The 22,077-nt window shown below is 37.0% G+C and overlaps 4 protein-coding genes and 1 long non-coding RNA gene across 7 annotated transcripts; 2 read left to right on the top strand and 3 right to left on the bottom strand.

Moving 5' to 3' along the window:
• Positions 1–4,865: 4,865 nt before the first annotated feature.
• Positions 4,866–7,957, bottom strand: LOC143893719 (uncharacterized). The gene has a single exon (XM_077399418.1). It carries the CDS (start codon positions 7,871–7,873, stop codon positions 6,137–6,139), a length of 1,737 nt encoding a protein of 578 aa, XP_077255544.1. The 5' UTR covers positions 7,874–7,957; the 3' UTR covers positions 4,866–6,136.
• Positions 7,958–10,354: 2,397 nt separating this feature from the next.
• LOC143893726 (uncharacterized) lies at positions 10,355–11,686 on the bottom strand. 2 transcript variants are annotated; one of them, XM_077399435.1, is made up of 4 exons: positions 11,545–11,686; positions 11,039–11,212; positions 10,847–10,965; positions 10,355–10,737 (listed from the first exon to the last, which is right to left on the bottom strand). In XM_077399435.1, exons 2-4 carry the CDS (start codon positions 11,179–11,181, stop codon positions 10,484–10,486), a joined length of 516 nt encoding a protein of 171 aa, XP_077255561.1. In that variant the 5' UTR covers positions 11,182–11,212; positions 11,545–11,686; the 3' UTR covers positions 10,355–10,483. The 2 variants fall into 2 exon arrangements, with proteins under 2 accessions (XP_077255561.1, XP_077255562.1); XM_077399436.1 differs by lacking the exon at positions 11,545–11,686 and adding an exon at positions 11,368–11,538.
• LOC143893731 (uncharacterized) lies at positions 11,668–14,014 on the top strand. Its single transcript, XR_013255906.1, has 4 exons — positions 11,668–11,803; positions 12,005–12,073; positions 12,226–12,372; positions 12,527–14,014. It is a non-coding gene; the product is annotated as an uncharacterized LOC143893731 (long non-coding RNA).
• A 594-nt stretch (positions 14,015–14,608) lies between these two features.
• LOC143893728 (uncharacterized) lies at positions 14,609–15,716 on the top strand. The gene is made up of 3 exons (XM_077399439.1): positions 14,609–14,824; positions 14,895–15,030; positions 15,177–15,716. The coding sequence occupies exons 1-3, from the start codon at positions 14,663–14,665 to the stop codon at positions 15,329–15,331; spliced, it is 453 nt and encodes a 150-aa protein (XP_077255565.1). The 5' UTR covers positions 14,609–14,662; the 3' UTR covers positions 15,332–15,716.
• A 4,044-nt stretch (positions 15,717–19,760) lies between these two features.
• Veli (L27 and PDZ_signaling domain-containing protein veli) lies at positions 19,761–21,253 on the bottom strand. Of its 2 annotated transcripts, XM_077399434.1 has the most exons (6): positions 21,095–21,253; positions 20,878–21,029; positions 20,710–20,751; positions 20,523–20,635; positions 20,180–20,425; positions 19,761–20,105 (listed from the first exon to the last, which is right to left on the bottom strand). In XM_077399434.1, the coding sequence occupies exons 2-6, from the start codon at positions 20,912–20,914 to the stop codon at positions 19,947–19,949; spliced, it is 597 nt and encodes a 198-aa protein (XP_077255560.1). In that variant the 5' UTR covers positions 20,915–21,029; positions 21,095–21,253; the 3' UTR covers positions 19,761–19,946. The 2 variants fall into 2 exon arrangements, with proteins under 2 accessions (XP_077255560.1, XP_077255559.1); XM_077399433.1 differs by having other exon boundaries at positions 20,878–21,199.
• Positions 21,254–22,077: the final 824 nt, after the last annotated feature.

Below are 22,077 nucleotides of genomic sequence, written 5' to 3'. Positions count from 1 at the left end.
CGGCCCCCGTTATCTTTCCCCCGTTCGCGTTCTCTTTTCCTCGCGTGTTCTCGCTCGCGGTTTCTCTCGCTCGCCCCCGACCCCCGTTTGCGCGAATACCTGCACGTGTGCGTGAAGTCACCGCGAGACATATTCTTGAAAATGATAAATATAATAAATTACATTTCACTATATGTATAAGGACTATATATATGTTAATTAAAATTAAATTATTATAATATAATATTATTTGATTATATATATATATATATATATATATACATACATATATATATATATAATTTATAAATATTTATAAATGTAACGTAGCGCATCTCGTCGTTTTGCCAACTCGAGATTCGGCACTCGGCAAGACACCGTACGCGATACCCGAAATGCGTGGCAACGTCGCATAGCCGGCGAAGCAGCTATGTCATAGACGGAGACAACCGAGACAGTAAATCGTATGTCTGTTTTTCTCTCCTCGCTCGATGCTTGCCGAGCGGCGAGCGCCGGGGCCGGCCGAGCGCGGCCGCCGCGGCCGCAGCATATCCCCTCTAACTGGCTAGTTCGGACACGAACCATTAGCACGGACGCAAACCATGTGCGGTTACCGAGCGAAACGACGTAGTTGATGCGCACTTTCTCAGGCGGCGCGTCGGAAAATGCGACACAGAAAAATTGACGAAAAATGCCGTGATGGCCTCTCTCAGGTTTCTCTCTGTCGGCGCCTCAGCTTCTCTCGCGCCTCCCCTTCCGGCGGCGCCGCTCCAACTACCTCCGATTCGGCGCGGGCTTTTCGAATCACCCGGCTGTCCGGGCCGCAATGATTGAGTCGGCGTTCGGGGTCAGGCTGGCCGGGCCTCGACCCCGTCTGCCGGCATCCCCTCGGCTGTGCCTTTCCCTGGGCCGCTCCTCTGCACCCTGGTCTGACGGGCGTTTCGTTCGGGTGTGTCCTGGGTTCTCCTAGACTGTTATTCTGCCGCTGTTACGACCGAGTACAAAGTGAATTCCGGCCGGCGACACTCATGCACTTGCGGGGAGGTCCGGGCGATCCGACTTTTGGCCACGTCCCCTGGCCGTCTCCTTAATCCTCTGCCCTTCCTCGCGGCGGCTCCCGGCCGTTACAGGTTGACTCCAGCCACCACTGGCGATCTCAAAAACTTAACAGCTAATTAGACCAATTAAGAATACGCAACCGCCTCTCCCTCGCTCCAACGAGGAAGCACCCCCGAATTCCTCTCGGCCGAGCCCGTCCGGGAAGTAAACGCGACTTGTCACGTCACAAAGTATATAAACAATACACATGAAGTTTATTATATTTTATATAAAAATTTTTAAAATTTAATATTTTATCTTTAATGTCAGATTTTTCGAAAAAATTGGATTTCCAGGAGTGATTGGAGCTATTGATGGGAGTCATATAGCTATCTTTCCTCCACAAACTGAGCGAGAACACTTATTTGTTAATAGAAAGTTATATATCATTCCTTAAATGTGATGTTTGTACGTATAAAATAATATAACATAAAGTAAAGATAATATGCACGATAAAAACGATAAGAAGTGCTTAATAATAATAATAAATGCGATGTTATTGCAAATAGAAATACAATAATTTATATTTATATCTTTAGGTGTCTTCATACAGCAATGAAATATTAGCGGTAAATGCGATGCATGGAGGAAGGACGCATGACTCGAGAGTCTTTCGTTTTTCGCGTTTGTTCCATCACTTAGAAAGACAGCAGGAAGCAGGCGAAAGAGGTTCATGGCTTATAGGTATAGCTAATAATATATTATTGACTTATATAGTTACATAGTATTATTTAATAGATTTACTTATTTTTTATTATTTAATATTATAAAATTATGCGTTTTAATATGTGTTATAAGAGATTCTACATATCCGCTTATGCCGTTTCTGTTAAAACCAATTTTAAATGCACCTATGGGATCTCCAGAATTTAGATATACACAACATATAACAACAGCACGATGTGCTGTGGAAAGATTTATAGGTATTTTAAAAGGCCGATGGCGATGTTTACGAAAAGAAAGGGCATTGCATTATCAGCCAGAATTTGCAGGTATTAAGCATAATTTCCTCTAAATAAAAAAACAATGTTTTTGCTTCCTCATAGAGGAAGCTTTGTTTTAGTATTTATTATCGTATTTCTTTTTTTTAGCTCATATTGTAAATGCATGTTGTGTTCTACATAATATTGCTGTAAAATGGAAAATTCCACCAAATGAAATGTACTTAGAAGACATAGATCAAGAAACACCAATACCATGTAATGATGTTAATGAAAAAGATGCTGAACAAATACGAAGAAATATTGTTAGATGGTATTTTGAATAGTTTTTTATTTTAAACATACATATGCATATACTGCTGTACAGATAGAGTTTAGTAATAATATTTTTAATATATATTTGTAATAAAAACAGAATATTTAAAGTAATATTTATTTTATATGCAACGTATATTATTTCTAATGTATCTAGAATATCAAACTTTGTTAAGCGTATAAAAAAATTGTAACTGGAGTAATAAAATAGTCATTGTATGATATAACCCTCATCCACACAAAATGCATATATTTACGATGTCCCAACAACTTTACGAATGTCTACAATTCTTTTCTTAATAATATTAAAAATATATTAATCTTTTTCACTCACCTAACCTAATGTAACACGTTACTTTGCACACATACACACGGAATCAGCTGCGGGCCCGATAGCCTCGGTTTTGATTGGTGCCGCGGTCAGCCAATCAGCAAGCGTGCCCTCAATGTCGCTTCTCTGATTATCTAGGCCTCTAGTATCAAGCGGTTAAAGGGTTGTAATACCTACAAGTAATACTGCCCAAATGTCATACGCCGATTTTTTCAAAACTATTATGCACACATGTAGAACTTTGAAAAATATTTGTGTCGTGTTTTTTTATTTTTGCTTATAAAGCGTTTTAAGAATAGAAACACTACCCTCGAAATATTAACTTTCTCAATTCTATGTATAATTGTTGTGTATTCGGGTTAAAGTTAGGAGATTAGTAGCAAAAGCCGAAGAGTATACACACAAGAGTATATTTATTTGTGACTACAATATAAAAGCGGGGAAACTGGCGTCTAGCGACCGGCTCGAAAACCGTCGTCAGAAGCGTTTTCGATTTGGTGACTCGACCCGACCCAGGGGTCTCAAGTTTGATTTAAAACTCGATATCTTTAGGAACGCATTCAGTATCATGACGGAAGGTGTGTCTCCTAACCTATTACTGATAGTTCACGGAAGCTCTAGCACTATTAGCACATGCGGAACTTCATACTTCAATAGATCTCGAGAAAATTTTTCAACTCGTATTAAGTAAATGTAATAAATATAACAATGAGTGGATTAGGTAAGAAATTTGCACTATGTTAGTAATTACTGTTAATTATAAAAAAGAACAAATGTACATATATGTACATACACAATGTACATATATGTACATTTGTTTTATCACATTTACTTAATACGAGCTGAAAAACTTTCGCGAAATCTTTTGAAGTATGAAGTTCCGCATGTGCCAATAGTGCTAGAGCTTTCGTGCTGAACTGTCAGTAATAGGTTAGGAGACACACCTTCCGCCATGATACTGAGTGCGTTCCTAAAGATATCGAGTTTTAAATCGAACTTGAAATCTGACTCGACCCGACCCTGAGTCGGGTCGAGTCACCAAATTGACCAAATCGAAAACGCTAAAGGTGCCTTTTTATGCAGCAAATTTTTCGCTGCGAATGATTTTTAGCAAATAGCGAATAATTCGTTGTGAAGTAGCGAATAATTCGCCGCGAGTTGTTTGTGAGCGTTGCATCTATGTAGTTGCATGTCAACAGTAATAGAATATGCTAAAATATTTTTTAGACATACATGGTTTTGGGCTTTGAAGTGCTTTTAAATATATTGTAAATTAAATCATTAATTAATAACAAAATTTTTTAAAATCCTTTTTAATGGAGGACGACTCAGTTATAAACTGGATTACTTATTGGTATAACCAACAAATGCAGTGGTTATTTAATTATGTGCAAGTAAATCATTACTATCAAATGAATGTACGAAAAAGGAAAGTTGCTGCAGTTACAGCTTTACTTTTACATATGAAAAGAAGAAGATATACTAAAAAGAAACATTGGGTAACACCTATTTTTCAAGAAAGAAAAGTACATGGATTCTTTCATGCTGTGCTACCTAAACTTATTCTAGAAGATTTGAGGTTTCATAATTACATACGAATGTCTGCAACTCAATTTGAAAATTTGACACTTTTAATTGGAGCAGATATATTTAAGCAACATCACATTAGGGAACCTATAGATGTTGCTGAGCGTTTATTAATGACATTAAGGTAAGCATGCTTACAAATGCAAATTTATTTGCAAATTCTTATCATTTAATAATTTTTTATTGTAAAGTATTGTGCATTTTAAAATATAAACCTGGTTTAGGTATCTTGCTTCTGGCGATTCTATTTCTTCGATATGTTACCAGTATTTAGTTAGTCTGACTACTGCTGCAAACATTATCTCAGAAACATGTCAAGCTTTATGGAACAATTTATCATCTATAGTATTACCTGCAGATTTGAGTGAAGACAAATGGCTAACAGTAGCAAATAATTTCGCGGATAAATGGAACTTTCCACACTGTATAGGTGCCATCGACGGTAAACATATAATTATTCAAGTAAGATAAATTATTTATTCACGATATAGAATAATATTTATACATATAAATTTTTCCAAATTCTGAAAGTATTTTATTTCTTTTAAGTGTCCAGCCAAAGCAGGATCGTCTTACTACAATTATAAAGGAAGTCATAGTGTGGTTCTTCTGGCTATAGATAGATATATTTATTGGCTCCCCTCAGGGTTGCAAGGCGTTTTGTAGGGACGTTCCCAACCCTTTACATTCACTTAACCTACCTTAGCCTATTTTACATTTAACCTTACAACTAATCGCCCTACCTATCTTTACATACACACACACGCTCGCAAGTTCCCTATCTCTGTGGACTTCCGTTTCCGTTTACAAACTCCTCACTCCTCCTCTTTCTCTCATTCACACCTCCCCTCCCTTACCTCCCAATCCCCTCCATCACCCTCTCCCTCCCTTACTCTCTCTAATTTCCTCAGCCATCTCTCCCCCTCCCCTTCTTCCCCCAATACCTCCCCCACCGCTTCCTGCCATGATCTCCCTCCCCCCCAATCTGCACAATCTTCCCACACGTGTTCCCACGTCTCCTCCCCCCCCTCCACACACCCTGCACACTCTTCTCTCCTCTGCCATCCAATGTTTCACCCCCCTCATACCACCTCCCAGCCTGTATCTAGCCATCCTCTGCCACCTATTTTCTCCCCAGTTCTTTTTTAAGTACTCCGGTATCCCCTCCCCTTTTATCATGCCATACCACTTGTTAAATTTTGCCTCCCCTATCTCCTTCCACCTCTCTTCTCTTTGCATTCTCTTTTCTCTCTCAAGCACGTCCTCCCCCCTCCACATCCCCTCCTCCACCTCCTCTATCTTCCAGCCCCTGCTCTCCGCCGCTTGTTTTCTCTCCTCCTCCCATCCCCCCCTGCTCACCCCTCTTTTCGCCCTCCTCTTTACCTCCTCCCAGCATTCCCTTGCCAGCTCCCCTCCCTTTCCCTCCTCCAATTTTTTCTCATACCCCCATGCTCTCATAACCGCCCTTCCTCTTAGTTTCTCCCTTTGTAACTCCTCCCTAATCATATATCCCGGTATACATCTTTCCACTCCCAACACCCACCTTAAATATCTTTCCTGTAATCTCTCTATTTCCCCTCTTTCCCTCCACCCCCATATTTCCACTCCGTAACTTATCACCGTCCATATCAACTTATCAAACAACCATATTCTCCTACCCCAATCCCCCCCAAATCTCCTTTTTCCGATCCCCCATACTTGTCCCAGCAACGCCGCCCCTCTCCTCGTCCTCTCTTTTACATGTTCATCCTGCCTCCCATTACATTTTACTACATATCCCAAGTAGCAGAATTTTCTCACCTCCTCTATTATCCTACCCTTCCATCTCCAACTCACCTTTTTCCATCTTCCTCCCCCTTTTCTGCATCTCATTATCTTCGTTTTTTCACTGTTCAATACCAATCCCTTTCTGTCCAAATACCCCTCCAGTTTTCCTATCATTCCTTTCATAATCCTCATTCTCCGCCAACATCGCTATATCGTCTGCATAAGCCAGTGTATATATCTTTCTCTTTCCCAGCTTTATTCCACCCCAGCCCCCTTTTTTCAGTTCATCGTCAATGTCCGCCAGCAGCAAGGTGAACAGAATCGGACTTAACGGACACCCTTGTCTGACTCCCCTTCCTGTCCAAAATCTCTCTCCCATCTCCTCCCCCACCCTTACTCTGCATATCGTCTCCCCCAGCAGTTCTTTACACCTCTCCACCAAGCCCTCTCTTACTCCCCTTTTTCTCATGGCTTCCACTAGAATCCTCCTGTCCACCGAGTCAAAAGCTGCTTTTAAGTCCACGAACATCACCACCATCTTCCCTTTCTTTCCATTTACTTGCCTGTTTATCAGGTGATTCAATACGTAAATGTTGTCCGTGGTCCCAACCCCTCTTCTAAACCCTGTCTGACTCGGTGGCAGCAAGCCCTTCTCTTCAACCTCCTTCCTCAACCTTTCCGCCAGTACGGCAGCATACACTTTGTATGCCGTTTGTGCTAACGTCACCCCTCTGTAGTCCCCCACTCTTTCCCCCTCTCCCTTTTTTCCTATAGGCACTATAATTCCCTCCCTCCAATCTTCCGGCCACCCCTCTCCTTTCCACCCTCTATTGCACACTTCCCATAGCCATTCTTTCACTACCTCCCCTCCAAACTTCCAAACCTCATTCGGAATTCCATCACTTCCCAACGCTTTTCTTTCTCTAAGCTTCCTCACTACCTCCCACACCTCTTCTCTCCTTATCTCCTCTTCCTCCTCCCTCCTCTCCTCCTCTTTGCCCCTTCCATTCTCTTCCCTTAATACCTCCTTTATCCTCCCCTTCAACCTCTGCCACTCTTCCTCCACTCCCCCTCCTCGAGCTTGCCTGTCCCCCATTAACTCTCTAAATTTTTTCCTGCCCTCTTCTGACCAGTCCCCTCTCCCACTTCCGCTCCTTCCCCCCTTCCCCTTATCCATACCTTCCTCCCACCCTTCCACCCACGCTGTCACTGGCTGATGGTCTGAATCGACCTTCTCTTCTACCACCACCCGTTCTACCCTTTCCCTTGTCCTCCTGTCCCCTAACACGTAGTCAATCACCGACTCCCCTCTTCCCCCTGTATACGTCCATTCTCCTTCTTCATCACCTCTTATTCCTCCGTTAAAAATTGCCCACCCACGTTCCCCCAGGAATCTACACAGCTTTTTTCCTTCCCCATTTACTTTGCCATCCTTCGATCTCCTCTCTCCTTCCCCCATCTCTTCTTCTCCCTCTTCCACGAACCCTCCTTCCTTACCGGTCCTTGCGTTAAAATCCTCTCCTATCAGCACTCTCACTCCCCTCTCAATCTCCTCCACCCATTCTTTCAGGTCTTCCAACTTCCGGTCCATATCCTTATTTATATATACTCCCACTACCCTCCACCACTCTTTTCCAAGTTTCACTTTTATCGATACTATCCCTTCCTTATCTTTTTTCGTCTTCTCTCTTTCCATCTTGATCCCTGCCCTCACCCCTACTATCATTCCTCCTATCGCCCTTCCCTTCCGGCTCTTCCTCCCTGCTCTCTGCACTTCCCATACGTAGCCTCTTGGCATTTTTTCTTTTATCCTTTCCCACCCCTTACCGTCCACCCACGTTTCGCATAACACCATTACGTCCCAATCCTCCAGCCTTTTCCAAAACTCTTTATCTTTATTTGTTAGCCCCGCCACATTCCAAAAGGCCACCTTATAAATACTACTTCCCCTCCCTCTCCCTCTCCTCTCTCCCTCCTCTCCCTCTTCCTCTCCCACTCTTCCACCCAGTTCCTCTCTCTTATCCTTCTCAATTTCTGCTCCTCTTTCTTCCCCCCTACCCGTTCCCTCTCCCTCCTCTATTCCCCCTGCCTTTGCTCTTCCTCTCTTTTATTTTCTTTTCCTTGCCTTGCCCTTCCTCCCAGCACCTCTCTCTGCCATTCCTAAGCATACCTCTAACCTCATCCCACACCCACCATTCCCCCTCTATCCATACTCTTCCCATCCCTATCCGTACCTTTTTACCCTCTCCTCTTGCCTTCCATGCCACTTGGTTTATCTTCCATTTTATCCTTCTTTCCTCCCATGTCAAGTCTTCGTCTATCCACGTATTTTTGCCTCTCAGTTTCCACTTATTTCTCATTATTTTCGCCTTCTCTTCTTCACTTCCCACTTTCACTACTGCCATACCCCCCTTCTCTCTTCTCCCCGCCTCTATTTTTCTAATCTCCTCTATCTTCACCTCCACGCCTAACTTTTTCATCACCTCCGCCACTCCCCCCTTTATTCCTCCCGCATCTTCCTTCACTCCTTTTATCAGAATGTTTCTTCTCCTTTCTCCCCTCTCCTTTACTTCGTACCTCCTTTCCAGCCTTTCCACCCTCTCCTTCCAATCAGCCTCTCCCCTCCCCTCCTCTTTCGGCCCTCCTCCGCTTTCCTCTCTACCTCTTCCTCCCCCAAGACCTCCTCCCTTTACCTCCATCTGCATCCCCTCCAGCTTTCGTTCCATGTCCTCTATTCTTTTCTGGAGCTCTCCTCTCTCCCTTCTCCACATCTCCTCTCTCTCTTTCAATTCGCTTTTTATCTTCTTTACTTCTTCCATCATTGCCTCCTTTTGCTCCTTCGCCACCTCTCTAATCTCCTCTCTCACTCCTCTTAACCCCTCCCTCATCTCCTCCCTTATTCCTCTCAACAACCCCTTCACATCCATATCCTCCCCCCCTGCCCCCCCTGGTGGCGTTCTCACCGTTTTGTTGCTTCTCTTCGAGAAGTCTTCGTCCTCTTCCCCCCCCCGCGCCCTCTTCCTTCTCTATTTTATCCCTCTTCCTCTTAAACATCTCCTCTATACTTCCTTTCCTCTTGGAAAGCTCATCTATATTCCCCGTACTTCCGCGTCTCTCTTTCCCCAACCTATCCGCAAAATGCGCCATCTATCCTCTACTCTACGGCCGTACTACTTCCTGGCGTTATCCCGAAGTCTCCAGAATTCCCTAGCTTTTCACTCTCGCGCTCTCTATCCTTCCCCTTCTACGCTCGTCTCTCTAACCTCAACCTTCCCAATTCTCCTTCGCCTCCACGGACTCTCCTCCCTTATCCTCCGCGCTGCCTCCACTCTCCTACCTTCCCTTTCCCTCACCGAGCTCACCTCTCACTCTCCACGCTCTCTCACTCGCTCTATCTCTCACACTCGCACTTCGCTTTTCGCTCGCACAAATCGCCAACTCACACCTAACCAACCGGAAACGGAAGTCTTCTTCTGGCTATATGTGATGCCAATTATATTTTTCAATTTGTTGATATTGGAGCTTATGGGCGAAGGAGCGATGGAGGAATCTTTAAGGAAAGCGTATTTGGTCAGAAATTTGAAAATAATGAAATGAAGCTACCAAAGCCTGCACCAATTTCTGAAAATGGAGACAATCTGCCATATTGTTTAGTGGGAGATGAAGCTTTCCCACTAAAAACGTATTTATTAAGACCGTACCCGGGCAAACAAAATACTGAATACGAAAAACGCGTATTCAATTATCGATTATCAAGGGCTAGAAGAACAATTGAAAATAGCTTTGGTATTCTAGCAAATAGGTGGCGGATTTTTAGAAAACCTATTATTCTAAGTGTTGACAATACAATGAAAATTGTGCAAGATACCTTATGCCTCCACAATTGGTTACGCATGGCAGACCTTAAAATGAAGAAGAAAATATTCAATATGTAACACCAGAATTAATTGACAGACAGAACGAAAACGGTTTCGTACCAGGAAGTTGGAGAGCAAATATGGAGACCTTAAGTGGCATGGCAGATATAACTCGCTCAGGAAACAACTCCAGTACTCGACAAGCAGCAGAAGTCCGAAAAAAATTTCTTTATTACTTTAACAACGATGGAGCTGTAGATTGGCAATATGCTTACATGTAACTAGATTAAAAAGCGATCATACTGTAAAAATATACAATATACTGAAATGTTCAATTCTAAAAAATATTTAGAATAAAAATATATACTGACATGTGTAAATAAATTAAAAAGCAGTCATGTAATTGTAAAATTGAATTTTTTGATTGTAAATTATATAAAAAATATTTTGCTTATGAGAAAATAAAATGTACTACAAGATTTTAAGAACAGGTATATATTTCTAAAGATATATATTTCTACAGGTATATATTTCTAAATTTTACACGTATGAGTTTTTCCTATAAGTGTTGTTATATATAGATAAACTTAAAAAAACCAATTGTTTGCTTACATTAAATTATCTTCATTTTTTATTTTAAAAAGAAGTTCATACATTTTAAACATTGCCATATTTACTTTTTTCAGAGGTAACTTTCGCAATTTTCTATCCATTGTTAAACAAAAACTACAAATTTCATCCTTCTCTTTTATTTCAGGCATGGGTAAGAGCGGTTGTTGTAAGATTTGAGGAGGAGGAATAGGTTCATTCAACGCTTTTGCAATTCTTTCAATTGGATCATCGGCTTTCCGTTTCTTGTTGCCTAAAAAAAGTTATTGTTATATAAGTCAATTTTATAGATGCATTTATTTTAATTATTTGTTTATAATTAATTACAATTTTTCAATATTTTTATAACAAAATATACAAACCTTTATTTAATTCATTATCCTCAGAAAAATTAGAGAGGTTACCGAGTTCAGAATGTAGATCATCGTTGAAGGAAGTGTCTTCTGGTGTAGGTGTAGGTAGCGTTAAATTACTGACTGTGCTACATTGCAAAATATAATGATTGTAAATATTGTTAGAACTGCTTTTTTATTTTCAAATTATTATTTACTTACTTTTTAATTCCAAGATCAAAAGTATCTTTTAAAAAGCTCATTTGCTCCATAAATCGCCATGTTTGCTTTTTTTTGCAGCTTGTCCACTTTTGCCTTTTTCTTTCATTAGATATGTTCGATATGTATCGTATAAGTTCTTCCATTTTGATTTTAATGCTGCGATAGTGTATTGCTCTAAAACAAAGTTCACAATTAATTTTTTTAAATAATAAACTAAAAGTATAAGCTCTCCTGAATAAATCAAATAGAAAATAGTGAGAGAGCCACATGCGGTAATTATTACGCAATTAATATATAGTTAATAAGATAAAATATATTAGTCAATATACTGTTTTCTTTGTTAGTATTGAGAAAATCCTCAATTTCTTGCCACAGTTTGTCTTTAATTGCTTTTGTGCGTTGTGACGCTGAAAAATCTTTATAATTCCATAAGGGAGGACGTTCTTGCACAGCAGCTATTAACATTTCTTCTATTGATGCAATTGTGACAGCACTGTTATCATTACCCGTGTCAATATTTTGTCTTGTACTTTCCATAATACTTGGAACTTGGAACACAACTCTGGGTGTTTCCGACAAGTAGTCGGATTTATAATCGGCTCGAGCAGTGGTACTCAATCAGTTCATTTCGAAAAATCCCCTAGACTAATCTTTGCTGTCTCAGCACTCGGATTACGGATTACTGCGTTGCGTTGTGAGGAGAAAGTCGCAATTGTTCTCTCTGAAAGTTGAGTTCGTTGAGTTTTAATCAAAGCAGAGAAATAGGTACGTATTATTGTTCTAATGATTAACACTTTATTTTCTTTGAAATATACATTAAATAATAGAAGTATATGTACATACACGTTTCACTGACAGAAATCCCGAAAAACGAATTGTTAATCTCACTAACCTCTAACTTCACTTAACCTCACTACATTGATTGTTAATATGTAATTTAATTAAAGCAATATTTTTTTTAAGCAGCTTGAAGACTTACAAGTCTTTTGAAATGGATGCGAGTGAGGACAGATCCATTGTGAGCAGGACTTTTTAGTAGGTATATTATAAAATTTAAAAAATTTTTTTGTTTCTGGGAAGGTTTATTAAATATATATTTTTTGCTGTTATATATTATATTGTACACATGTTTAGAATTAAAGGAACATATATTATTATATTATTTCAATAAATATATTTTTTTACAGAAAACTGTAAATGTTAGCTGGCTGTTGACAGACATCAACGTCTGTATCGAGACAAGTTAACGCATTCACTGTAAATATTGTTCATCATCACTTGGATGTATCAAAAACCTGCAAGTGAGGACAGATCCATTGAGCAGGACATTTTTGGTAGGTATATTATAAAATTGAAAATATTTCGTGCTATAGGAAGGTTAATTAAATATATATTTTTTTTTTGCTATTATATGTTATTGTATGTACACATGTTTAGAATGAGGAACATATATTATTATATTATTTCAATAAATATATTCCTTTACAGAAAACTAGATTTTAGCGGGCTGTTGACAGACATCGACAATTAAAGTCTGTATCGAGGCAAGTTAACGCATTCACTGTAAAATATATCCTTCAAGGTAAATTCAAAATGTAATTCATATTGTTCCTTATCACTTGGATGTATCAAAAACCGCAATAAATTATTTACATTCTATTACATGTCTATTGAAATTGTTGCTGAACATAGGGATTATACAAGGATGGATATATTTCTTTTATGGAATGTTTTTTTTAATAACGATGAGGACAATGAAGCTAATTGGCAAATGCACCACGTTAGAGAACCGCATTTGAAAATTAGTAATTATTTTGAGAACATTGTTCTTTTCTATTCTGTTACAGCCGTTACAGGTGATGACAAGTTTGTATTATTTATCGTTTGAATTTCATACAGAATGCTATTTATGCCGAACCAGACGGAATAGTCATTACACACACACACACACACACACACACACACACACACACACACACACACACACACGCACACGCACACGCACACGCACACGCACACACACACACACACACACACACACACACACACACACACACACACACACACACACACACACATATACTTTAAGAATAGATTCAATTTAAAAATCTTTAAAAAATTAAGATAAACATATGTTTTATTTGATCAATGTCTATATGTAGCTGTGATAAAGTTGCGCTATTGTGTGTGTGTGTGTGTGTGTGTGTGTGTGTGTGTGTGTGTTTGTGTGTGTGTGTGTGTAATGACTATTCCGTCTGGTTCGGCATAAATGGCATTCTGTATGAAATTCAAACAATAAATAATACAAACTTGTCATCACCTGTGACAGAATAGAAAAGAACAATGTTCTCAAAATAATTACTAATTTTCAAATGCGGTTCTCTAACGTGGTGCATTTGCCAATTAACTTCATTGTCCTCATCGTTATTAAAAAAAACATTCCATAAAAGAAATATATCCATCCTTGTATGATCCCTATGTTCAGCAACAATTTCAATAGACATGTAATAGAATGTAAATAATTTATTGCGGTTTTTGATACATCCAAGTGACAAGGAACAATATGAATTACATTTTGAATTTACCTTGAAGGAGATATTTTACAGTGAATGCGTTAACTTGCCTCGATACAGACTTTAATTGTCGATGTCTGTCAACAGCCCGCTAAAATCTAGTTTTCTGTAAAGGAATATATTTATTGAAATAATATAATAATATATGTTCCTCATTCTAAACATGTGTACATACAATAACATAATAGCAAAAATATATATATATTTAATTAACCTTCCTAGCACAAAAATTTTTCAATTTTATAATATACCTACCAAAAATGTCCTGCTCAATGGATCTGTCCTCACTTGCAGGTTTTTGATACATCCAAGTGATGATGAACAATATTTACAGTGAATGCGTTAACTTGTCTCGATACAGACGTTGATGTCTGTCAACAGCCAGCTAACATTTACAGTTTTCTGTAAAAAAAATATATTTATTTAAATAATATAATAATATATATGGTCCTTTAATTCTAAACATGTGTACAATATAATATATAACAGCAAAAAATATATATTTAATAAACCTTCCCAGACACAAAAAAATTTTTCAATTTTATAATACCTACCAAAAAGTCCTGCTCACAATGGATCTGTCCTCACTCGCATCAATTTCAAAGGACTTGTAAGTCTTCAAGCTGCTTAAAAAAAATATTGCTTTAATTAAATTACATATTAACAATTAATGTAGTGAGGTTAAGTGAAGTTAGAGGTTAGTGAGGTTAACAATTCGTTTTTCGGGATTTCTGTCAGTGAAACGTGTATGTACATATACTTCTATTATTTAATGTATATTTCAAAGAAAATAAAGTGTTAATCATTAGAACAATAATACGTACCTATTTCTCTGCTTTGATTAAAACTCAACGAACTCAATTTTCAGAGAGAACAATTGCGACTTGCTCCTCACAACGCAACGCAGTAGTCCGTAATCCGAGTGCTGAGACAGCAAAGATTAGTCTAGGGGATTTTTCGAAATGAACTGATTGAGTACCACTGCTCGAGCCGATTAGAAATCCGACTACTTGTCGGAAACACCCATAATCTTCTTTGCACATGAAGAAAAATGAGAGGTATCAAGATGCCAGGTTGTTGTGTTAAAGTCTGCAATAATCGCAGCGAAAGAGGATTTAGGTTATTTCGTGTTCCGAAAAATAAAGAAAGAAGGCATGAATGGCTTCAATTAATTGGAAGAGATACTTTACCAGAAAGGGCTGAAATTTATGAGGTAATTAATGAATTACAAACGTATGAAACATTTATGTCTTACAGTACTAATTATTATATTAATTTTACAGATGCATTTTGATGAAAATCAATTTGAGAACAATCGAGCAGATGATAGAAAATTGCTCCGCCCATATGGAAAACCTAATTTATTACATTTGGAAAATAATTCCAATGAAGTAATAAACAATATGAGTACTAATAATGGTAAGAATGTAATAATTCTCGTAAGTTTTACATAATTCAATGATACTTAGATGTATAAGAAAGATACAATTCAGGTATAATTATCTGAATCATTTCCTTATAAACACATGTATTACTGTAATATTATTTATTTGAAATAATTGTAGATGAATACGAGGACAATGCAAATAATTTTAATGAAAATTCCTACAGTAATATCAATAATAGCGACGATACTATTACCGAGTTGGAAATTATATCTGCAGATTGTGGTGCCAATAAATCAAAACATTTTGAAGCAACCGATGTGGTAATGAGATGATACTGCATCAAATAAAAATCTTGATAAAATAATAAAAAGTTTTGAAGAACAAATAAAAAAATTAAAGAAATCTTTAAATAAGACTGTGGTGGAACGTAATATCTTAAAAAGAAAATTGCAAAAAAGAGATGTAAGATATAATGACATATTTAACGAAGATCAAAAGGACTTTATCACGCGTAAAACACAAAAAGGAACATCATGGTCTGCAGATACAATTACAAAAGCATTGAAACTTTATGCAGCTTGCGGACAAAAAGGCTACGAAGAAGTGCGCCGACAGCATTTACCGTATCCAAGTATCCGCACTCTACAAAGTCGCATACAAGGCTTAAAATTTAAGCCAGGTATATTTGAGGATATTTTCAACATGCTAAAAATTAAAGTTAGTACTTATAATGTTGAATTGGATTAAGGCTTAGATTTCATACATCTGACAACGACAATGTCGGACGTAGGCGATTTGCTGCGGGATAAATAATTTCTAGAGATTCGAGAAATTTATCCCGCAGCCAATCGCCTACGTCCGACATTGTCGTTGTCGGATGTATGAAATCTCAGCCTAGGTTATTGGTTTTTTGTTTTTAATATTTTTTTTGCAAATATTTGTACTCATATTTATATTTAACAAACATTTTTATCTATTATTTGCTTATGATTTTGTAATTTAATTTCAGATAAAATCGTTCAAGCCTGAAGAGAAACATGCTGTTCTCTTAATTGACGAAATGTCTATAAAACCAGGTTTACAGTACGACAATTCAATCATGTCAGTTGTTGGTCGACCTACTATGAAATTATCAGGGGGATTAGATAGTTCTGATAAATTAGCAACGCATTGTCTTGTTTTCATGTTGTGTGGTATTTCCACAAAATGGAAACAATCTGTTGCTTACGAATTGACAGGTAATTCAATCGATTCAGAAGAAATGTATAATAAAATTATATCAATTGTTCAAAAAGCACATCATATCGGATTAGTAATAAAAGTAATTATTTCTGATATGGGACAATAGGAGTTGGTGGAATATTATGAACATAACTGTTGGAAAATATTGTAAAATTAATAATTATATTGAACATCCATACAATAATCAAAATAAATCATTCATTATGCCAGATTCTGTGCACGTGTACAAAAATGTTTCATGCTCATTAACATCAGGGAAAAAATTTTATTTAGACGAAACTCTGGTAAAAAAATATAACTTACCATCCAATGAAATTTCTCTGACACCTATTCGCGAAGTTTTTAATTTAGACCAAAAGGATACGTTAAAATTGTGCCCATATCTTAAAGAAAGCTCTATATTTGAATATTATGTATAAATGGTTTAAAATCATGACAGGTCGCTATCAGAAGCTTGCACTATCTTATTGTAAAGTAGATGTGTACAAAGATAATATTAATTTTCTGCAAGATTTTCTGGAGATTGTTCGAGGAATTACAGTCTCGAACGGAGGATGAAAACCTTTTCAAAGTGGTTTATACTTTGTACTCAGACTGCTCTAGATGTGCAAGCTGAATATTTAGAGAAACACAATTTCAAGTATTTATTATTAGGAAGGTTCACTCAAGATGCCTTAGAAAATCTATTTTCACAAATTCGAGGGAGAAAATCTGTACCGGACGCTCGTGAATTTAAACAAGCGTTTAGACTTGTTTGTTTATCACAATATCAAGCAAATATTAATCGTAGTAATTATTCTGTTATTGACTCTAATGATCTTATTACTTATTGTAATGAAATAAAACAATTAGATTCTAGAAATTCCTCTGCAGAAGAGAGATGTCTGCAGAGCAATGAAAATTTATGGGATGTAAATATATATCAACCATTGCTTGAAAATGAAAAGGAAACTGATTTAAATAATACAGTTCAAGCTGCATTATATTATTTAATAGGTGCATTATTATTAAAAATAAAGAAAAATTTTACACATTGCAATAATTGTTTTAATGTTCTTGTGACTACGAATGATTCTAACAATTATAGCTACAATAATAATCTAAGTTTTTATACAAAGTTAAGAGAATATAAAGAAAATATTTTAATATTTCCAAGCATAGAGATATATAATTTGATATGTAAGTGCGAACTATTATTTCGAAAAAATGAGACTAACTTACTTTTTAATGTATTAAAAGTCAATGATTTTATAACAATGTTTTTACAAGAATATTTGATAAACTTTATTCCTTCGTGTCATAATATTGGTTATAAGTTTATAAAAAATTTTGTAATAACAAAAATTCATTTTTCTTTAAAAAAAGTAAGCAGTGATGTAAAAAAAGCAGCTGGTCATAGCAGTAGAAGTGTTGCGATAAAAATGGCTATAGCAAATGGAAAAAAAACATAAATAAAAATTATTTGTATATAATTTACAATTTTATTTTCTTTCCTACAAAAAATTAGATTATACATACAATTATATACAATTGAAACGGCCGCGTAGCGTGGAGTCAAAATGGCAGCTATTTTTCCCCTAATTGCGTTACTTTGTAATCTAGTGACTTTAATGCTATGCATATGCAGTTTATGTACTTTTGTGTGCGAGGCCCTTTAAGCCGATTCTACAAAGTCGCAAACGATGGCAACTGCTAATTGAAAAGTGTTATTTTCCATGTTGCGCTTGTCAATTGCAGTTGTCAAAAGAGAGTTGGCAAACTTTCAACTTTTTTCGCGACAGCAAAATGCTGGGTCTACAATGCGAGTCGCAAAGTCGTGAGTCGCAAGAATTGACCAATCACAGTCGATTATTCTCCTCAAATTTGAATGTGATTGGTCAATTCTTGCGACTCACGACTTTGCGACTCGCATTGTAGACCCAGCATCGCCAGCATAAAGCATTGTGTCCACGAAGCTAGAACTGTGTCCGAGTTTCGGTTTAAGCCAATCAACTTGCAGCTCTTACAGAAAAGCAGCAGTTTTATTGGCTTAAACCAAAACTTGGACCAAGTTCTTGCATCGTGGACACTGGCCATAAGAACGGCAACACTTTTACCAATTCTGCTACAAAAAACGCTTCAGGGTGCCATTACATGGAGCGCGGAAACGCGGAAACGCGGAAGCGCGGAAGACAAAATTTACTAGATTTCCGTCGATTCGTTCCGTCTGTTTTGAATGCCTTAATATTACATGGAGCATATTTTGAGCGGAAAAGCGGAACGGAGAATTATAAAATATTAATTTTTAACGGTATTTATTGATTAAAATGCTTGTATTCAATAGATAAGCTGAAAAGATAAGCATATTAATAAAAATTGCAATGAATTAAGTGAACACAATTTTAAGAAATGAATACAAATGTCTATTTGTCACTATACTGTTCCGCTTTTCCGCGCAAATTGTGCTCCATGTAATATAAGGAGAAACAAACTCGCGGAACGAACGCGTCAAAATCCGTTGTCAACGCGGATACAGTATACTCCATCAAATTTCGGAGCTGTTTAATCACATTGAAAAAAAAAGCTTTTACACATACTCTTCGATTACTTTATTATTTAATAAAAGTGGCAGTATAATATTATAGATCAAACATCATGTTGATGGTTATTATGAAGTATATCTTATATGCAAGCCAGGGTACATACATAGGCTGCGTTAAGTACTGGCAGTGAATATCGAAACGATAATAGCGGATTCCGCTTTTCCGTTCAAACGTGCGGGACTCAACTCGCGGAAACGCGGAATCTAGTTACTAGTTACTATTCTGTTCCGCGCTTCCGCGTTTCCGCGTTTCCGCGCTCCATGTAATGGCACCCTCAGTGTACACTTTTTGACCTAGTACAGCCAGTTCAGCTACAAAGAACAAACCTCAAGGAATAAAGTGTTAATCATTAGAACAATAATACGTACCTATTTCTCTGCTTTGATTAAAACTCAACGAACTCAACTTTCAGAGAGAACAATTGCGACTTGCTCCTCACAACGCAACGCAGTAATCCGTAATCCGAATGCTGAGACAGCAAAGATTAGTCTAGGGGATTTTTCGAAATGAACTGATTGAGTACCACTGCTCGAGCCGATTAGAAATCCGACTACTTGTCGGAAACACCCACGTACAACTTAATTCTCATAGAAATGGACATTTATTAAAGAAATAACAAAAATACTGAACAATGCCGATAGCGGAATAGTTATATTCGCTACTTTTTTCATCTTATTTATAAAGGCAAAAATTTTAAGAAGATATTTATTTCATAAGCTATGTTTCTTATATAGGTCTTCCTTTTTATTGGTTCACTCTTCGCATTATACTATTGTATATTATATTATTCAATTGACTTCCATATCACGAATGACAACAATTTCTAATTTGTATGCAACGTTAGTAATATATACCATAAAATATACCAATATTGCAATATTTAATATACTTCAAAATTGATCACATAAATGTAGTATAAAGAGTTGGCAAAAGCATGTAGTTATAATAGACCACATTTATTTATGAATGAGAATATGAATACAACTATCTGAATGTTGAACGTTAGTTAAGTTATACCTATAAAGCATAAATAGTTTAATAAATGTGTAGAGAGATGTATAGATACATTATAATCAATAAATTTGCATTTCTTTAGCGAATTAAATATTTGCACTAATAATATTTATTGCATATGTTGACGTCTACGAGCAGCCCTCTGTTTGTCGAAACGTAATTCCATTTCTTCGAGAACACGTGGAGTATAACGTACTACTAATTTTACAGAATTTTGAGCCTGCTTTAGTAATTCTACCGCCTTTTCATGATTTTCACCTTCGACGCACTAAAACAAGTTATCTCTAATTATTGTAAAAATGTTACTTCTGATAAATTAAAAAGAGACAGATTTCTACTGACCACTCCGTTAACGGACAAAAGTTGATCCCCACGTTTTAAACCACCGTGCCTGTCAGCAACCCCACCAGGGATAATGCGAGATATATAAATCGGCGAATTCTGTTCTTTACCTCCCATTACGTTGAAACCAAGTCCTTCTTCCGTTTTCGGTAATTCGATTACACGTGGATGTGCGTGACCTTCGCTAGCTGCAAAAGCAGCAACGGTTGCTTTTGCTGTTGCAGATGCACGTACATCCTGCGAACCCTTTAACAAATTGTCATTAACAATTGTAATTATGACTATTAATAAAGAGTATCTGTTAAATTAAAACATTAGCTATATACTGCTTGTGTGTTGTTACCTGAACATCGACAGTCTCATATACATGTTCATATACCTCCCGTACTGCACTAAGAAAATCACTTTGTAACACTTTCTGTAATGCTGCTAACTTTGTTGTAGAAACCTCTCCTCCTAAAGAAAATCAATAATTATAAAATTAGATAATTGTCAAAATACATGAAATGCTCTATTCCATAATTGCTTACCTTTTTGCAATTTATCTAATAATTCTATAGACCTCTTGACATCTACAAAGAAAAGATAAAGTTTTGTATAATTTGTTGGAGTAAGTGTTAAAATAATCGTCAAATGTCATTTGTATGGCATAATAATACGTATATTTGCGTAATTGAAACTGATTAGTAAAAATTTACCTCTTGCTAAAGTGAGAGGCTCGCCCATAGTAGCCATATTTTTATGTCACGACAATTTATGATTTTCTTCGTCTTATACTTCTATGCGTATATGTATATGTACTACGAAATATTGACGAAAATACAGTTTAATTCGACGTGTTTATCTGCTCCTGCAAAATCGTATCCAAGTAATGTTTCGATCGTAAATGGGTCAATCCTTATTTTCTCAACTCACTCAAATCAACTCAAATCGACGAGATTAAAGCCTATGGGCACAGTCAGCACAGTGCACACAACACACAACGTGTCGTGTTCTCTTTCTATGCTATAGATCGTCCAGTTACGACAGTGCGTCGGCTTCTTTGATGTTGTAGTCATGGTCATGGTGTAAGTAGACAGGTGAAGCATTGCGCATAATGGCGGTAGCTTTGGCGGTTGAACCAATCAGGAGGCGACCCATTTTGTTGCGCTCACTTTAAAGTGAAGTTCGCTTATAAGAAATAAAAATGTGTAAATCATGTAAAATTTTAGACTTGTGAAAATGTCAACAAATTAAAAAACAGCTATACGAGTCAGACGCGGTACGAGGTGCGCAAGTAAAGAAATTAATAGTTACAGAAGTAACGAATTACAATGTATATAATATACATATACATCTATTCCAACTTGATAAACTGCGCGCTGATTATTTGTAGGACTTGAAACACAGCTATCGTTGGAATTGCCCCCCCCCCCGGAATTAAATCGCCGCGAATTAATTATTTTAAAAATCTGTAAAGAATTTATTGCGAAAAATATTGCCTCAACCAGGATTCGAACCTGGAACCTTCCTCATTCCGTGAAGGGCGTCTGAGGTAATATTTTTCGCAATAAATTCTTTAATTTTCTAAAATAATTAATTCGCGTCAATTTAATTCCGGGGAGGGAAGGCTATTAATGTTCCAACGATAGCTGTGTTTCAAGTCCTACAAATAGTCGGCGCGCAGTTTATCAAGTTGGAATAAATGTATATGTATATTATATATATTGTAATTCGTTACTTCTGTAACTATTAATTTTTTTACTTACTCAGCGCCTGACTCGTATAGCTGTTTATTAATTTGTATTAATAAAACATTTATTTAATGTAAAAGAAACATTTTTTAATGTTAACAAACGTTTATTTAATATTAAAAACACATTTTTTTAATGTTAAAAAAACGTTTTTTTTTACAAGGT

The sequence above is a fragment of the Temnothorax americanus genome, unplaced genomic scaffold (assembly GCF_048541705.1).
Source record: "Temnothorax americanus isolate GAGA-0224 unplaced genomic scaffold, ASM4854170v1 Scaffold126, whole genome shotgun sequence".
NCBI classification, from domain to species: Eukaryota; Metazoa; Arthropoda; class Insecta; order Hymenoptera; family Formicidae; genus Temnothorax; species Temnothorax americanus.
Note: the sequence above shows the minus strand (reverse complement) of the source record. Positions and strands in the feature narration are given on the sequence as shown.

Coding starts and splice junctions, on each gene's coding strand:
- LOC143893728 (XM_077399439.1), top strand. CDS start 14,663: ATGAGAGGTATCAAGATGCCAGGTTGTTGTGTTAAAGTCTGCAATAAT. Junction 14,825..14,894: donor AAAGGGCTGAAATTTATGAG/GTAATTAATGAA, acceptor TTAATTTTACAG/ATGCATTTTGATGAAAATCA. Junction 15,031..15,176: donor CAATATGAGTACTAATAATG/GTAAGAATGTAA, acceptor AAATAATTGTAG/ATGAATACGAGGACAATGCA.
- LOC143893719 (XM_077399418.1), bottom strand. CDS start 7,873: ATGGTGTTATGCGAAACGTGGGTGGACGGTAAGGGGTGGGAAAGGATA.
- LOC143893726 (XM_077399435.1), bottom strand. CDS start 11,181: ATGGAAGAACTTATACGATACATATCGAACATATCTAATGAAAGAAAA. Junction 10,966..11,038: donor TTTGATCTTGGAATTAAAAA/GTAAGTAAATAA, acceptor TTTGCAATGTAG/CACAGTCAGTAATTTAACGC. Junction 10,738..10,846: donor GGATAATGAATTAAATAAAG/GTTTGTATATTT, acceptor AACTTTTTTTAG/GCAACAAGAAACGGAAAGCC.
- Veli (XM_077399434.1), bottom strand. CDS start 20,914: ATGGCTACTATGGGCGAGCCTCTCACTTTAGCAAGAG. Junction 20,636..20,709: donor ATTAGATAAATTGCAAAAAG/GTAAGCAATTAT, acceptor GATTTTCTTTAG/GAGGAGAGGTTTCTACAACA. Junction 20,426..20,522: donor ATGAGACTGTCGATGTTCAG/GTAACAACACAC, acceptor AATTTGTTAAAG/GGTTCGCAGGATGTACGTGC.